General features: G+C 44.0%; 1 protein-coding gene across 1 annotated transcript in view; it reads left to right on the forward strand.

The window, feature by feature from the left end:
• LOC145394188 (tether containing UBX domain for GLUT4) overlaps positions 1–16332 on the forward strand; it is a 673993-nt gene that overhangs the window by 349878 nt on the left and 307783 nt on the right. The window contains exon 6 of the mRNA XM_080268173.1: positions 12721–12981. Coding sequence (XP_080124299.1) covers positions 12721–12981 — 261 coding nt within the window. The remainder of the gene's footprint in view (positions 1–12720; positions 12982–16332) is intronic.

Consider the following 16332-nt stretch of genomic DNA (forward strand, 5'->3'; position numbering starts at 1 on the left):
TGCGTTTAAGGGGGGTGGAGAGAGAAGTGAGGGAGCCCACTTTAGAATGAGAGTAAAAGAACTTTACAGTAATCCCTCCAAGATCCGATGTAATAGAGCCAAAGGCATGTCCAGGACTTGGTTTTGTCCGAGACATGGGAAAAATGCCCCTGGACAGGCACTTATAGACCCCAACCCAACCTAACTTTGAAAGCCACCTAAATAACACCCTACCGGACATGCGCAGCACCTATTTAAGACCCTATTCACAGAAATAAGGGACAGAAACCATAAAATAAATGAAAAGGAACCAGAGAATGAGAAATTAGAAGTGAGTATGGAAAATATTTAACAGTGTACAGGTTACTTATGACATGTCCATGACCGTCGTGAAGATTAACTCACCTCCTCTATGGCTCTGACAGTGGTGAAGGTGCACTTGAAGCACATACAGTTATCCAGAATTGCACTGTGAATTATCATTGTTTAACACTGCACATGTTCTTAATTGTGCCACACCAGTTGCAACACACCAGTATTGCACTCTGTACTTAATCTTTTGCACTCTGAATTCCAATTTCTTAACACTGCACAACACTGTAAATTCCCATGTGGTCTAGTGGTGAGGTATTGCAGTTTATTCACTATCCACCACAAAAGTGAGCACATGGGCCGCCATGGTGGCGAGCGTGCAGTCACGACGGTAGGTAGGTGGGAAATGGGGAGGATGCAGGGAAGCTATAGTGGACTCACCAGAACTATGTGCCAAAACACAGCTGTTCATCACCACGCAGCAAATTTAGATTAGGAATGAACACATATCGGCATTTGTTTTGCATTTTGACGTTTTTTGGCCATTTTTGGACCTAAGCCCAAAATGTCTGGGACTTGGAGTGTCTGGGACTTGGGTGTCCGGGTCTTTAAGGGATTACTGTATTAACCTCTTTCAAAATTCATTGAATGTTGTGCAACTGTCAAAATAACCAGATCACAACCCAGCATCCATGTGTGATTAGCCTTGACGTAATCAGCCTTTAACCCCTACATGTCGACGTAGTTTAGGCACAGCTGCTTTCTTGATACGGCAATATTTCCCCAAATAGCCTCATTTCAAACCTTATATCTGGTAAAGTATAGCAGTTAGGGAAACAAATTACAAGCCATATTACTCACCGACTCTTCTTCGTGCTAGTGATAGCATCTCCATGTCTGCGGGTGGTCACGTCGATGAGTAAAAACGTGAAGAAGATGATTAACTTTCAGCCTTCGAGGCAGGATGTATTCGTGCACGTGCATGCAACCCCAACTCTGGCTTTGCTCTCAGGGTGATAACTTCTCCATTACTAGGTAAATTAGACACATGTGTGTCCAAGGCATGCTCTATGGCACTATCACTGAGCCATTTCCTAGTATTCTTAAAAAGAGGCATGGCAGGGGCGGATGATGCAAGCAGCCATGGATGATGGGGATGGAATTGGACCAGGATGAACCTTAAGACATCATCCTACACCTGGCAGAGGCGTGGGACAGACTGACTCATACTCGTGTGCAGTGGCGAGAGTCTCTGGCACACCTTTGGTGATGAGATCAAATGGCAGCTGGTTCAAATGATGGCAGGAATACATTTGCAGCTCCTCCTGTCACCCAGTGGTCCTCGGCCACCCATTTTGCCGCAGCATATGCTGCTTTCCAACGGGTGGGGGTTAAGATGAGGGAGCTTCAGTGGTTTGGTGGTTAACTGCTTGTTATCTATGTCTTTATCAACTCTGCACAAGAAATATAGGATTGATATGGAATGATCTTCAACAGTGAATTTTGGGTGGTTCATGTCATCCAAGAAAGTGGAGTGTGTTGGGGGGGGGGGGGGCTTGGTTTACCATCGCTGCAGGAGATTGAGGTGGCAGAATTGTGGGAGAAGTCACTCTTGAGTGGAGAGTGTGTGGGAGAAGTGGCAGGTATGGCAGTTGTATTGGTGTGTGTCAGGATTGGCAATGGCGTAGTTGGAGCAGGAAGAGAAGAAAGAGGCAGTGGTTAACGTGGCTAAAATTGTAGAGAATTAGTTGGGGTAGAATGAGGAAGAGTATCAGGATTTTAATTATCTGGATTTTCTACAATAGTAGTAGGAGTAGTAGTAGTACTAGTAGTAGTCGATTTGGTAGAATTAATATCAGTAATAGTGAGAGTAGTAAGAGTCATTGAGTGAGATTTTGCTTACTATTTTCTGCTACGGTGGAATGTTACATCATTATCATTAATGACGTTATCAACTTCATTCTTATCTCTAATCATCTGTTGAATTAGGGGAGAGTTCGACTCTACAGAGGTAATTCATGGATGAGAAGGAGGTCTGAACAGAAGGGGAGAGAGAGTGAAAGAAGAAAGAAAAAATAAATAAATACAATTATAATTATGAATTATATACAATGAGTAGTAAATGAAGGAGTATGATGTATGTACAAAAAATACTAGATGGAAGTGAATAATATATGTACAATGCAAAAGGATGTGAAAGAAAATGGCTTTATGAAGAGTGAATAAAATAAGAGCGGAGAAATGAATAATAAAAATGAAGAATGTAATGTAGTGAGTGAAATCAGATGAATAATATGAATCACAGTCTGTAGAGAAAACTACATGCAATCTCTGTAGAAAGGTGAAAAGATGATATGAGAACAATAAAATATTTAGAAATGTCTCCAGTGATGAGCAAGTTGTTCAGTCTATTGAGCTTGGAGTAAGAGTGAGGTTAGAGACGCTCTCCACGAAGAAGAACAGAGGTGGTGACTGGAGAGAGCGGGTTGGCACAAGTAGTGACTTGGCCATGTGTGATTGATGTTGCCGCACCTACCAGGCAGAGCGGCTGAGTTGACTGGAGAAGTACAATGAGGAAAAACTGTGATGTGGAGCACTGCGATTGTCCGTGCTTCCTCCTCAAGGATGTTTGTGTGGTGGTGGTGAGAGCAGGTTTTGGTGGGGTCGTTGGGGGTGACACATTGGATTGTGGTGGAGGCTGGCTCACCATGGTGTTGTTGGGTGTGGTGGCGTGGTGGTTGGTGGGGGTTGTTAGGGCTGGCTCACTTGGATGTGTTAGGGCTGGCTGACAGTGACATGGTTGGGTGTGGTTGGGTGGCAGTTGGTGGGAGTTGTTGGGGCTGAGTATTTCAAAGTGAGGCAAGACAGTATCTGACCAGAATAGGGCTCAGTTTGTAGAGACATGGCATGTAGTCCTACTGGACCCAGGTTCAAATCCCTGTTGGGGCAAGGAACAGTTTAAGGATTTGAATTTCATAAAATCAGACTTTACTGATCTACTAGAAGGCTTGCTGACATGTTATAAAAATACCTCCTCTAATACCAATACACCAGTCCGGTATGAGACAGCCCTAGCATGTATTCAATGTGAATAGTGGGTGTTAGCGCCAAAGTGGTGACTTTAGAGGTGTATGGTATGTAGGAGGATTATTGGGTCTTGGGAGCAGGCTGTGAAGGCTGTGCCCAGAGTTAAAAAAAAAAAAAGGGGGGGGGGGGCAGGTGAACAGAGGGCAAGGCTAGGGATGGGAGGGGAGGGGAGGCAGGTACAGGCTGCAGAGGCAAGAGGCAAGGCAGAGTCAAGTGGCAGTTGCACAGAGAATGGACGTAGGAGATGTGACATTGGGAATGAACCACTCCCTGCCACCAGTAATTATACCACCTTTACTCCAACACAGGTCAATCCAAAGTCTGATGTAAATTAATGGACAAAGGACTTTCTAAGGGTAGGGACATGGAATGTGAGAGGAGTGAATGATGAAGTGAAAGAGAGAGAGATTGTTCAGGTGTTTGAGGATGCAAGAGTGGATGTATGTGGATTGACTGAAACCAAATAGAAAAGTGAAAGGGTGAGAGAATGGGAATACGGTTTAGGAATATGTGCGGGAATTAATGAGAATTAGAGGGCAAGAGAGGGAGTATGTCTGATGGTAAGCAGGAAGTGGAAGGAGAATATAAGAGAATGCAACAGGTCAACTCTGGAACTGTCTACCTCTGTCTGAATTTCCTGCTTCCTATGATCTCCAGTCTTTCAAATGCAGTGTGTCCAGGCATCTCAAAATGATTGGATCATGAATTTGGCTCTCTCTTGTATTTTGTTTTTCTCAGGGAAGGAACAGTTATTGCGGGCTCGTGGCCTTTGGTTTCTCCTTCCTCGCATTTATAAAAAAAAAAAAAAAAAAGTGGGTGCAAGGATTGTATGGGTGAGGATGAAAGTAGATATACAAGATTGGGTGATTGTATGTGCATATGTACCGACAGAGGACCGAGTGGCAAGAGTGAAAGATGAGTTTTGGGCAAGTGTAGAAGCATGTATGGACAAGTTTGAGAGGAGCAAGGGAGTGTTTTTGATTGGAGACATGAATGGGTAAGTTGGGAATGTACGAGTGGATGGAGTGGTTGGTCAGTGGGGCATGCCAGCTGAAGTAGATGGGAATGGTAGTGCTTTGGTGGACATATGTGCTGGTAAGGGGTTGGCAATAACCAACACTTTCTTTCAGCATAAGATGATCTACAGGTATACATGGAGAGTCATGAGGAGGATGGACGGTGAACTTGTTGAACGAAAGGCAATGATAGATTACGTGTTTGTGGATGAGCGAAGGAGAAGAGAAGTGTTGGATGCAAGAGCGTGGAGAGAGTGGGGAAATGGAATCTCAGACCATCACTTAGTGATGGCCAAGGTAAGGCTGCAAAGAAAATGGATGAAGAGACGAAGGGGAAGACAGGAAGAAACAGCCCCTGTGACAAGAGTGGAGAAGTTGCAGGATAGTGAGAAAATGGCAGAGTATATGATCATAGTGCAAGAAAGACTGGGAAGGTATGAGTTAGAGCTGATGGAAGGGGTGGAAGATGTATGTAAGTTATTCACGGAAGAGATAGGTGCAGCGTGTGAGGTGGTTTGTGGAGTGAGGAGGAGATGCAGAGGTGTGCAAGGGACAGCATGGTGGAATGATGAGGTGAAACGAGCTGTGGAACAAAAGAAGAAGGCATATAATGAATGGCTAGCGAGTAGAGGTAGGGGAGAAGATGAGAGAGAGAAGAGAGAGGTATATGTGAGCAGGAGAAGAGAGGTGAAGAGATTGGTATAGGAGAGTAAGAAGAAAGTGGATGAAGAGTTTGGGAGGAACCTGAGTGTAAAATGGAGGGAGAGTAAGAAATTGTTTTGGAAGGAGATAAAGAAAGTAAGACAGTGTGAAAGGGGAAATAGTAGGGTTGTGAAAGATGGGATAGGTTGTTGGTGGAGAAGAGAGAAAAATTGAGGAGATGGAAAGAGCACTTTGAGGATTTGTTGAATATAGAGAGTGAGAGCAGTGCGAGTATAAGTGATTGGGGAATGGCTGGGAGAAGAAGAGATGAGAGGAGGGAGGAAGAGATCAGTTAGGGCAGAAGTAGTGGAAGCAGTGAAGAAGATCAAGATGGGAAAGGCCCCAGGAATTGATGGAGTGTGTGGTGAAATGCTGAAGTATGGGGGTGAGATTGTTGTGGAGTGGATATGGAAGGTGTGTAGATTGGCTTGGGAAGAGGGAAGGGTTCCAGAGGACTGGAAATTAGGTATAATTGTTCCTTTACACAAAGGAAAAGGGGAGAGAGAAGTATGTGGTAACCATAGGGGTATTTGCCTTCTTAATGTGACTGGAAATATATATGGTAGAATACTCACTGATAGGGTTAGGCATATAACAGAGGAGCTAGTTGGAGAAGAACAAGGGGGATTTAGGAAGGGAAAAGGATGTGTATATCAGATTATTATTTTTTTTTTTTTCTTTTTTAATGCGAGGAAGAAGGAACCAAAGGCCATGAGCCTGCAGTAACGATTCCCTCCAAGAGAAAAATAAAATACAATAGAGAGCCAAATTCAAGATCCGATCTTTTTGAGATGCCTGGACACACTGCGTTTGAAAGACTGGAGATCATAGGCAGCAGGAAATACAGATAGAGGGAGACAGTTCCAGAGCTGACCTGTTGCATAAATGAAAGACTGGGAGTAACGGTTAACTCTTGCATTAGAGAGTTGGACAGAAAAGGGATGAGAGTTTGCTGCCAGACGGGTGCTATGCGCCCGTCGTAGAGGTGGAGGAATGCAAGCAGACAGTTCAGAGGAGCAGTGACCATTAAAGTAGCGATAGAAAAGAGATAAAGATGCAACAGTGCAGCGAAGAGACAGAGGTTGAAGGGAGTCAGTAAGAGGAGGAGAGTTAATGAGACGAAAAGCCTTTGACTCCACCCTATTGAGAAGAGCTGTATGTGGGGAGCCTCCCCACACATGAGAGTTGTACTCCACACAGGGGCGGATAAAACCCCTGTATAGAGTCAACAATTGTGCAGGGGTAAAGAAAGAGCGGAGTCAGCTTAGCACACCCGTTCTCTTGGAAGCAGATTTTACAAGAGATGTAATATGATCTTTCCAAGATAAGTCCCGAGTAAATGAAACCCCAAGCATGTTCAAGGATGATGCAGGATTAAGCTGAATATTATTAAACATTAATGGGTATACCTGTGGAAGATTTTGTCGGGTTGATAGGTGTAAGAACTGAGTCTTAGATGCATTAAAGACAACCATATTATTTTTACCCCAGTCAGAGATACGAGCCAAGTCAGACATTAGGTGTGCCATAGCCTCATCCCTTGTTTGTTGAAGTAACTGTTGAGATGGGCGTTGCGGGAACCGAATGGAAAGGTGAAGGGTGGAGTCATCAGCGTATGAGTGGATAGGGTTAGATGTACAGCTTAGAAGATCATTGATGAATAAAAGGAAGAGAGTTGGTGATAGGACAGAGCCCTGAGGAACACCACTGTTGATAGATCTAGGAGAAGAACGATGGCCGTCTACAACAGCGGCTATAGAACGACTAGAAAGGAAGCTAGCGATGAAGGCACAGATGGAAGGATAGAAACCGTAGGAGGGTAGTTTGGAAATTAAAGATTTATGCCAGACTCGATCGAAAGCCTTTGAGATGTCAAGTGCAATGGCAAAGCTTTCGCCAAATTCCCGAAAGGAGGATGACCAGGAGTCTGAAAGGTAGGTGAGAAGATCACCAGTGGAGCGTCCCTGACGGAACCCATACTGACGATCGGAAAGAAAGTTGTGATAGGAAAGATGCCTTAAAATTTTTCTATTAAGAATTGACTCAAAAACTTTTGAAATACAGGACATTAAAGCAATTGGACGATAGTTGGAGGGTTGGGAGTGGTCACCCTTCTTTGGGACTGGCTGAATGAGAGCAAACTTCCAGCAAGAAGGAAAGGTACAAGTTGACAGACAAAGGCGAAAGAGTTTGCCTAGGCAGGGTGTAAGCACAGAAGCACAGTTCTTGAGAACAACAGGAGGGACCCCATCAGGCCCATATGCCTTGTTAGTACTGAGGCCAGTGATGGCAGAAAATACATCAACTGAAGAAATTTTAATATCAGCCATGAGGAAGTCAGAGGGGGGAAGTGATGGAGGAACAGCACCGGAATCGTCTAAGGTGGAATTGGAGGAGAAAGTCTGTGCGAAGAGATCTGCTTTATCAGTAGAAGAAATAGCTACAGAACCATCAGAGTAGAAAAGAGGAGGGAAGGATGATGAGGTAAAGTTGTTAGAAAGATTTTTGGCAAGGTGCCAGAAGGAGCGGGAAGAATTCGAGTTGGAGAGTTGAGAGCATTTAGATTGGATGAAATTATTTTTAGTAGAGCGAAGAACAGACTTAGCACGATTCCGGGCAGAAACGTAAAGATGATGTGATTCAGGGGTGGGTTGGCTCCGGTACCTTTTGTAGGCCTTCTCCTTGTTGCGGACAGCATTAGAACAAGCGTGATTAAACCAAGGCTTTCTTGCGTTAGTCAAAGGATATGAGAAAGGAATGTATGCTTCCATGCCCGAGAGAATAACCTCCGTAATGCGCAAGGCAAACTCAGATGGCTCACGGCCATGGAAGCAATAATCATTCCAGGGAAAATCAAAGAAGTACAGCCTGAGGGCCTCCCAGCCCGCGGCTCCAAAATGCCACAGACGACGTTTCCCTGGAGGGTCCACAGGCCGTACCGGAGTGATAGGACAGGTTAAGGTAATAAGGTTGTGATCGGAGGAGCCCAACGGAGAGAAAAGATTAACAGAGTAAGCAGAAGGATTAGTTGTGAGGAAGAGGTCAAGTATGTTGGAGCTCTCTCCAAGGCAGTCAGGGATACGGGTAGGGTGCTGTACAAGCTGCTCTAGGTCATTAAGGATAGAAAAGATGTAGGCTTGTTCACCAGGTGGATCCGTGAAAGGAGAGGAGAGCCAAAGGTGGTGGTGAACATTGAAATCTCCAAGAATGGAGATTTCAGAGAAAGGAGAAATGGACAGAAGTATGTAGAGAAGGGAAAGAAAGTGTATGCTGCCTTCATGGACTTGGAGAAAGCTTATGACAAAATAGATAGGCAAGGTATATGGAAGGTATTAAGAATATATGGAGTGGAGGGAAAATTGTTGAGTGCTGTGAAGAGTATGTTCAAAGGAGCTAGGGCTACAGCGCGAATGGATGGTGAGCTGAGTGAGTTCTTTGATCTAAATGTGGGACTGAAACAGGGATGTGTGATGTCTCCATGGCTGTTTAATGTATACATGGATGGCGTTGTAAAGGAGATGCAAGGTAGGGCAGTGGATGTGGGGGTGGCTTTGATGAATGAGGGTGAGATGCGGAAGATTCCGGTGTTGCCGTTTGCTGATGATACAGTATTGTTGAGTGAAGATGAATGGGAGTTGCAAGGTTTGGTGAATGAATTTGGGACAGTGTGTAGGAAGAGGAATCTGAAAGTGATTGTAAACAAGAGTAAAGTTACGGTGTTTGAGAGGAATGAAGTCACAGAATGCTCAGTGATGTTGGATGGTGAGGATATGAAGAATGTGAATGCATTCAAGTATAGTACCCTCGCATCCAACACATTAATATTGTCATGCATGGGTCCTGTGTTGGCCCAAAAACGTGTTGGACAAACAACAGAGCTTATGGGGAAAAATGAATTATGTCAGCAACCCTAGGAAAAGTCACCCTAAATACCTACCATATACCTATACATATATTGGTACTACTGTAATTATAATAAATGATACTGTACTATGAATGATAACTAACCTTTTAGGATAATGTTGGTGGGCTTGCTGGAAATGGAAGGTGATATCCGAGACTGTAGGTAGTCCTACTGGGTCCCTGGAGGATGGCTGCTGGTGTCACTAGCGGGTAATGGCTGCTGCTCCTCCTCACCTCATAAATCCTTTGAAATTCCTCTCCCCTTTCTTCTGCCTCTCAATGAATTCTAGCTTGGTGGCCTGAGGGAGGTGCCGCCGCTTCTTGGGGTTCTCAGAAGGCTTCCTAGGCATCGTGAGCAGGGTAAAATGCAGTAGCAAGGGCAGAAAATGCAGCGAGAAAAAAGCACTGTCCAATGCGAATTATGCAACTGAGTGGCACTGTGGCGGGAGAAATTTAAACATCACGTGAGAGCAGAAGCGTTTTTCATTGGGCGACATCACGAAGTGCTTGAAAGGGTACAGCAGGGAAGAAAGGTTGCTGGTTCCTTGAAAGCAGTGATAAGAAACAGGGAAGTGAGCATGGAAGTGAAAAAGTTACTACATGACAGAATTGTGATACCAACTCTAACGTACGGAAGTGAAGCTTGGACATTGTTGGAAGGACACAAGTCAAGAGTGAGAGCAGTGGAAATGAGTTATTTAAGAGGAGCCTGTGGAGTCACGTGGAGAGACAGGCTGACAAATGAGGATATAAAGGAGCGTTGTGGTGTGGATGTGGATGTGATAGGAAGCGTTATGAGGAACACACTGAGGTGGTTTGGCCATGTGGAGAGGATGGAGGGTGAAAGCCTGACGAAGAGAGTGTATGTGAGTGAGGTGGAGGGGGGAAGAGGGAGGGGGAGGCCGAGGATGAGATGGAGGGATGGGGTGGAGAGGTATATGAGAGAGGGGGGTGTGAGTTGGGAGCAGGGCAGTGAAATGGCGGGGGACAGGGCGACTTGGAGGTGATTTGTTTGTGGCCACCCCAAACGGGATTGAGGCGTCTGGCAATAGATAGATAGATAGATAGACATCACGATCTTATCACGATAGCGGGTGGGGGAGGCTACTTGATCGGAAGTTTTGATTGGCTGTCTGCATCACGAGAATGTCCAGTATGACTGTGTTGGACCAGGGGTGATCGTGCTAGAGGCGAACTCTGCGGATATCGCCCACTTCTCGGAGCTCCGTCAGTGTTATGCTTAGCACCCGTTTTACAGTACTTAAATCATATTAAATTGTGCTAATTTTTTGCCCTCCGTGCTGGACGCGAATCGTGCTGGACAAACGCGTGTTGGACGCGAGGGTACTGTACTTGGGTAGTGTGATGAGTAAGGATGGAACTTTTGGGGATGAAGTGCTTGAAAGGGTACAGCAGGGAAGGAAGGTTGTTGGTTCACTGAAAGCAGTGATGAGAAATAGAGAGTTGAGTGTGGAAGTTAAGAAGTCACTGCACGATAGTACTGTGATCCCTACCCTGATGTATGGAAGCGAGGCGTGGACCTTGCAAGAGGGGAACAAGTCAAGAGTGAGAGCAGTGGAAATGAGTTACTTGAGAGGAGCATGTGGAGTGACATGGAGGGACAGTTTGACGAATGAAGGAGTGAAAGAACATTGTGGGGTGGATGTGGATGTGGTTGAGAAAATTAGGAGAAATACACTGAGGTGGTTTGGACATATGGAGAGAATGGAGAATGAAAGACCGACTAAGAGGGTGTATGTGAGTGAAGTGGAGGGAGGGAGAGGGAGGAGAAGACCGAGGATGAGTTGGAGGGAGGGAGAGGGAGGAGAAGACTGAGGATGAGGTGGAGGGATGGAGTTGAGAGGTATATGAGGGAGGGGGGAGTGAGCTGGGGGGAGGGCTGTCAAATGGTGGGTGACAGAGTGACTTGGAGGCATTTTGTCTGTAGCCACCCTTTGTGGGATTAGGGTGTCAGTCTGTAGATAGATACTATAGATAAATTATTCTGACAAGTTGGACACAGATCCTGCTTTTATATTCGGCTTGCCTCAGGACTGAAGTCAGGGCTGGGGAGAAACAAGGCCGCTTCTCCTGCCAGACCTAAGTCATCATTTTTTTTTTTTTAGCCTGCCGCATGCCGGCTATTTTCAGCCCTATTGGTCACCCCAGTGCTGGCCATTTTTCGACCTTTTTTTTTTTTTTTTTTTCCCCTAAAATGATAGATTTTGATGTGGAAACAATGAATTTCGCCGTTAAAATGCTGACCGCGGCTTGGAAATGGGTTTCATTCAGTCCGGCACACTTGTCTACAGGTATAGCCACTCTCACATTCATCACGTATGTGAGAGAAAGCCGTTTTCTACGTAAGGTATACTCAGGTATTTATGCTGGGAAGGTATAGCAATGTTCAGTACACTTTTCTGATTACTTATTACTTCAGCATCTATCACAATTTGTGTGTCTTTCTCACTGTGAATGCATTATCTTGCACTTACTTGAAGATAGGTACAGCCTGACTTCATTATGTACAGTCCTGGCACTTACAAGAAGGTATTTACAACTTGACTTCACTATATAGTCCTTACACTTTCAAGAAAATATTTACAACTTACACTTACATGAGAATATTTACAAAATGCCTTTATGTACAGCACTGGGTGAGGCACACAAGCAGAGTGAGGCAGAGCGAACTTGAGGGGGGGGGGGTGAGTGAGTGTATGGCCTTGACAGCCTGGGGGATGGTAGAGGAGCAGTTACCTTACATGCCTGCCAATTTTTACCCGCGAATCATGAAAAATGCGGTCACAGCAAAGTTTTTTATTTTAGACCGTTTTAAAATGGCACTGGCACAGCACGCAATTACATCAGACCGTTAAAACGGCACTGACACGGGGCGGGTTAAGCAACACTTGCTGAACATTGAACAAATTGGCACATAGGCCAGGAACACACTTACCATTCCACACTTACACCCTACTAGATATATACAAATATATATTGATACTAGTCTAGAGTCTAGTTTGTAAGGAACTATTAAATCATGGTAACAATCATGGTAACATTCTGCCATAGAGGTACAAGGAATTGTAGTTTTTTATTGATCTTATATACAATAATCTCTGCAAAAAGGCTTAACTTTATACTTGGCAAGACTTAACTGATCACAGTACAGTATTTGTTAAGTGAAAAAAAATTATTTATTGGTATGAGTAAGTTTGCTCATCAAATATAAACTACAGACATTAAGAGTTATGTAATGACATTTTAATTCAGATTTTCTTATGGCTATTCTGTTTATTCATGATTATTAAATCTAGCTAAAGAACACAAAATAAAATGTGCTGTTTGGATGTTACTGTCTGAAATATAGATTTTGGTGATGTTAATTTTATTTATTGGGGGGAGTGGATAAAAACTGTTGGTAGTCACATTCAGCTCATGGGCTTCTGGTTGGATGATGATGATGTGAAGAATGTGTGGCGTCTTATTAACCTGTAGTACCATATTTCAGTTTTGTATCCACAAGGTGCTTTCAGAGGGCAGCTTGCCATTAAGTGTAATGAATAGCGCTATTCAGCAGTTCTTGTAAGAAATTGATAACAGAATTTGTTTATTTAAGAGGTGGAGTATCATTTACTAATTTCCTTGTTTTTTTTATATTTCAGTTGGCACAGGCTGTATTATTGGAAAACTTTATACAGTACATTATTTTGATTTTCAGAATTAGAACATGTGTCTTCAGGAAATGAAGGAGTTCAAGAAGTATCACCAGGGGCAGACATGAAAGCAATGGAAGTAGAAAATCCCATGCCTGTTGCCCTTCCACATCAACATGAAGACAAACAACAGCAGAAACAACAGACGAGTCAGAAAGAGGGAACCGATAACAACACAGAGAGTGCAGATGCAGTCACCTCCAGCTGTGGAATTAAAATGAGTGTAGTTCACTCAGAAGCTGACACGTCTCTTCCAGACATGGCTGGTGAATATACAGTAATATTTTTTAAAGATTCAAGCTGAGTAGGACATTTCATACCTTATATATTTCTCCATTGTCAATGAAATGAAAACAAATGACAAAATATGGAAATTTAAGGGCCTCATGGATATGTAGAATGCATGGGCAGTGTTGTAAGGTGACTACAAGCTTTAACCCCTACACGCCAGGGGTTTTCCGATGTTGCATGCTCCTCCCTGTGGGGGATATCCCTGACGGAAAAAAATACCCTTACTTGAAACCCTAATATCTGCCAAACTATAACAGCCAGAGAAAAAATTAAAGATACATGAGAATCAACAACTCTTCCCCTTTCAAATGAAAGTAACCCCACAGCTCTTGGTGGTCCTGTCGATGAGTAAGGATAAGTTAAAGTTCAAAGAGTAGTGGGAAGATGCCTGCGGCTATACACGTCAACCAGCGTTGCTCCGCGCCCAAAATTGTGAATGCTATACACATCAGCTGGCGGTTAGGGGTTAAGGGTGCCTCTGAAGAGGTAGCAAACAGTGAAAAAATGTTGGACAGTACAGTACTATAATACACATCTAAATGGAACTGATATGAAATAATGAGATATATATCTGTTCTTTGATTTGCAGTAACTTTTTCAGAATTTGTATCGTATCATATCATTTATAAAGGTTCCAGCATTGCATGGATTGGCTTTGGTCAGCTAATGGCTGCTGTCCATACTGCTTAATCTCTAGCATCCCCCTTATTCAGTCCCACATCCTTGAGTTTGCAATCTATGACCATGTCCCAGGTCTTTTTTAGTCTGCCTCTTGCAGCCTGACCCTCAGCATTTGCACATCTCACCTTTTGCGCCCAGTTGTCATCCTCCATATTCTCCACATGCTCAAATCATTTCAGTCTACCCCTTCTCATCACAACATTAATACATTCAAGTCCCATCACATCTCTCATCGTTCACAATCTTAACCTTCCTCTCCTGTCATTCAAGGACACACTACACATCTGTCTGATCATTATCATCTGTGTGCACTTTGTATGGTATAGTTTTTAAAGGCTTACACATGCTTGTATGCTTCAGCCTTGTTCAACTAATGATGACTCTTCACACTGCTCGATCTCTGGCAGCCCTCCTATTTAGTCCCATATCCCTGAGATCATGCTCCATGACCCCATCCCAGGCCTTTTGCAGTCGTACCCCTGATGTTCACACTTCTTGTCATTCTCCATCCTCTCAGCATGCCCAAACCACACCAAACTACCCCTCCTTATCACTACACCAATACATTCCAGTCCCATCCTTCCTATCAGCTCTTTAGTTGTAATCCAAGCCTCCTCCCTCAGGCCTTGCTTTCAGGGTTGCACTACACATCTGTCTGATCATTGTCATTTCTGTATGTTTGAGCATATGAATATCCTCTTCCTTTACTGTCCAGGTGTCACTACCATACAGCATTACATTCCTAACATGCCGCATACAAAGATCCCTTAGCACAGAGGGAAAGCCTTAAGTGTCAGGAGAAGCAACAGCTCCCTGAACTTCCTCCAAGCACTCCTTATACCATAGTCACAGAGCTAACTCCAGCCCCCCCCCCCTCCAGCACTTAACATATCTCCTAATTAACAGAACTCTCCACACACCTAAGAGACTCTCCAGCAAGATCATTTCTTTTCATGCCTGACAGTCTCTGCATGTTCTCCACAGCACACTGCATACATGAACTCAGCATTATTTTGCGGTCAGCCCTTAATACCACAACATCTCTTAAGTGCCCACTTATCACAAACACTGTACAAGATGAAGTTACTTACCACACCCTTGTAGCAAACTGCACATGTGACACTCCCTGTGCTTTGATAGTACTGCCATCAGACGTAGATATCATCTATTTTATTTTATGCACATTTACTCTCAAACCCTTGTGCCCTATTCCATCTCTTTATTTCTTAAATATTACCTCCACCTCCCTTTCATTCACCTCAGTCAGCACCAAGTCATTAGTATACAACATTTCCCATGGTAGTCCATTTCTGAAGTTACTTGAGAGAGCTATGAACACCTTCACAAACAATAAGGGGCACAAGACTGACCCCTGATGCATGCCAGCATTCACAGTAAACTCGTCAGTCAAATCTCCATTCACTGTCACTTGGGTATGATACTTAGCCATAACCATTCTAACCAACCACACTTTGATCCCAACTCTCTTATTGCCCACTTCAGCACTTCCCTAGGGACTCTGTCAAAGGCCTTCAAGTCAGCAACAGCAAAGTACAACCCTCTTTTCTTCCTATATATTTTTCCTGAAGCTGTTGGACAGTGAATATGGAATCAGTGGTCCTGTTGCCTAGCATAAACCCAAACTGCATTTCATAAAAATGCACTCATTCCCATATCATACCTTCTAAGATTCTCCTCATTACCTTCATTATCCTGTCCAAAAGTTTTATGCCTCTATAATTTCCACTTTCCAAGACATCGCCCTTCTCCTTGTACACATGTACAATCACTTACTTCAGCCAGTCGTGTGGGACATCATATCATAGATGATCATAAGTATGAAATCAGTAACAAAACCCATTCCTGTACCTCTTGAGGCCTCCATCATTTCAGCAGTCAGCGTAGATATACCTGCTGTCTTCCCCAACTGCATCCTGCAGATTGCTTTGCTCACAGTAGCAATATCAGTCAAATGCCAAGGGCCAGATAGTGGATCCGTTGACCCCAAACCTTCCCTGTTTCAGTCAAACTCCTAATGCAGCAACCAGTTATAATGCTCTCTTCAGGTGTCTTTCATATCCTCTCTGTCCACCACAGCATTTCCTTCATCATTCTTCACACACTGCTCACCTATGATATCCCTATTTTCCATCTTCATTTGATTTGCCACCTTAAATACTATATTCTTCTTTTCATCACCATTTAGGTTATCCAGTAAAAGTCTCTGGGACTCAGATTTGTATACCCCCTTTCTAGCCCAACACTTGGCAGCCAAGTTCCTCTCTCTTACCATCCCTTTTCAGCCTGCAGATATCCACCTCCTTTACGCCCCAGGTCTCACTACCATACAGCATTACATATCTAACACATGCTGCATACAAGGACCTGTTATCATGGAGGGAGAGTCCTCTCAGTGTCATGAGAGGGAACAGCTCCTTGAACTTCTTCCAGCCATTCCATATCGTCACCATGGAGCTAGCTCCAGCCCCACCTCCAGCAACTAACATGTCCCCCAGATAACAAAACTCCTCCATGCACTCAAGAGAAGAGACTCTGTGGCAAGGTCAGTCCATTCCTATCTGTTAGCCTGTGCATGTTTCCCCCTTCCTTAAACACTGCACACACAAAATCAGCATCATTTCATA

This window comes from Coenobita brevimanus, chromosome 26 (assembly GCF_032717465.1).
Source record: "Coenobita brevimanus isolate Jiangsu-jjx chromosome 26, ASM3271746v2, whole genome shotgun sequence".
NCBI lineage: Eukaryota > Metazoa > Arthropoda > Malacostraca > Decapoda > Coenobitidae > Coenobita > Coenobita brevimanus.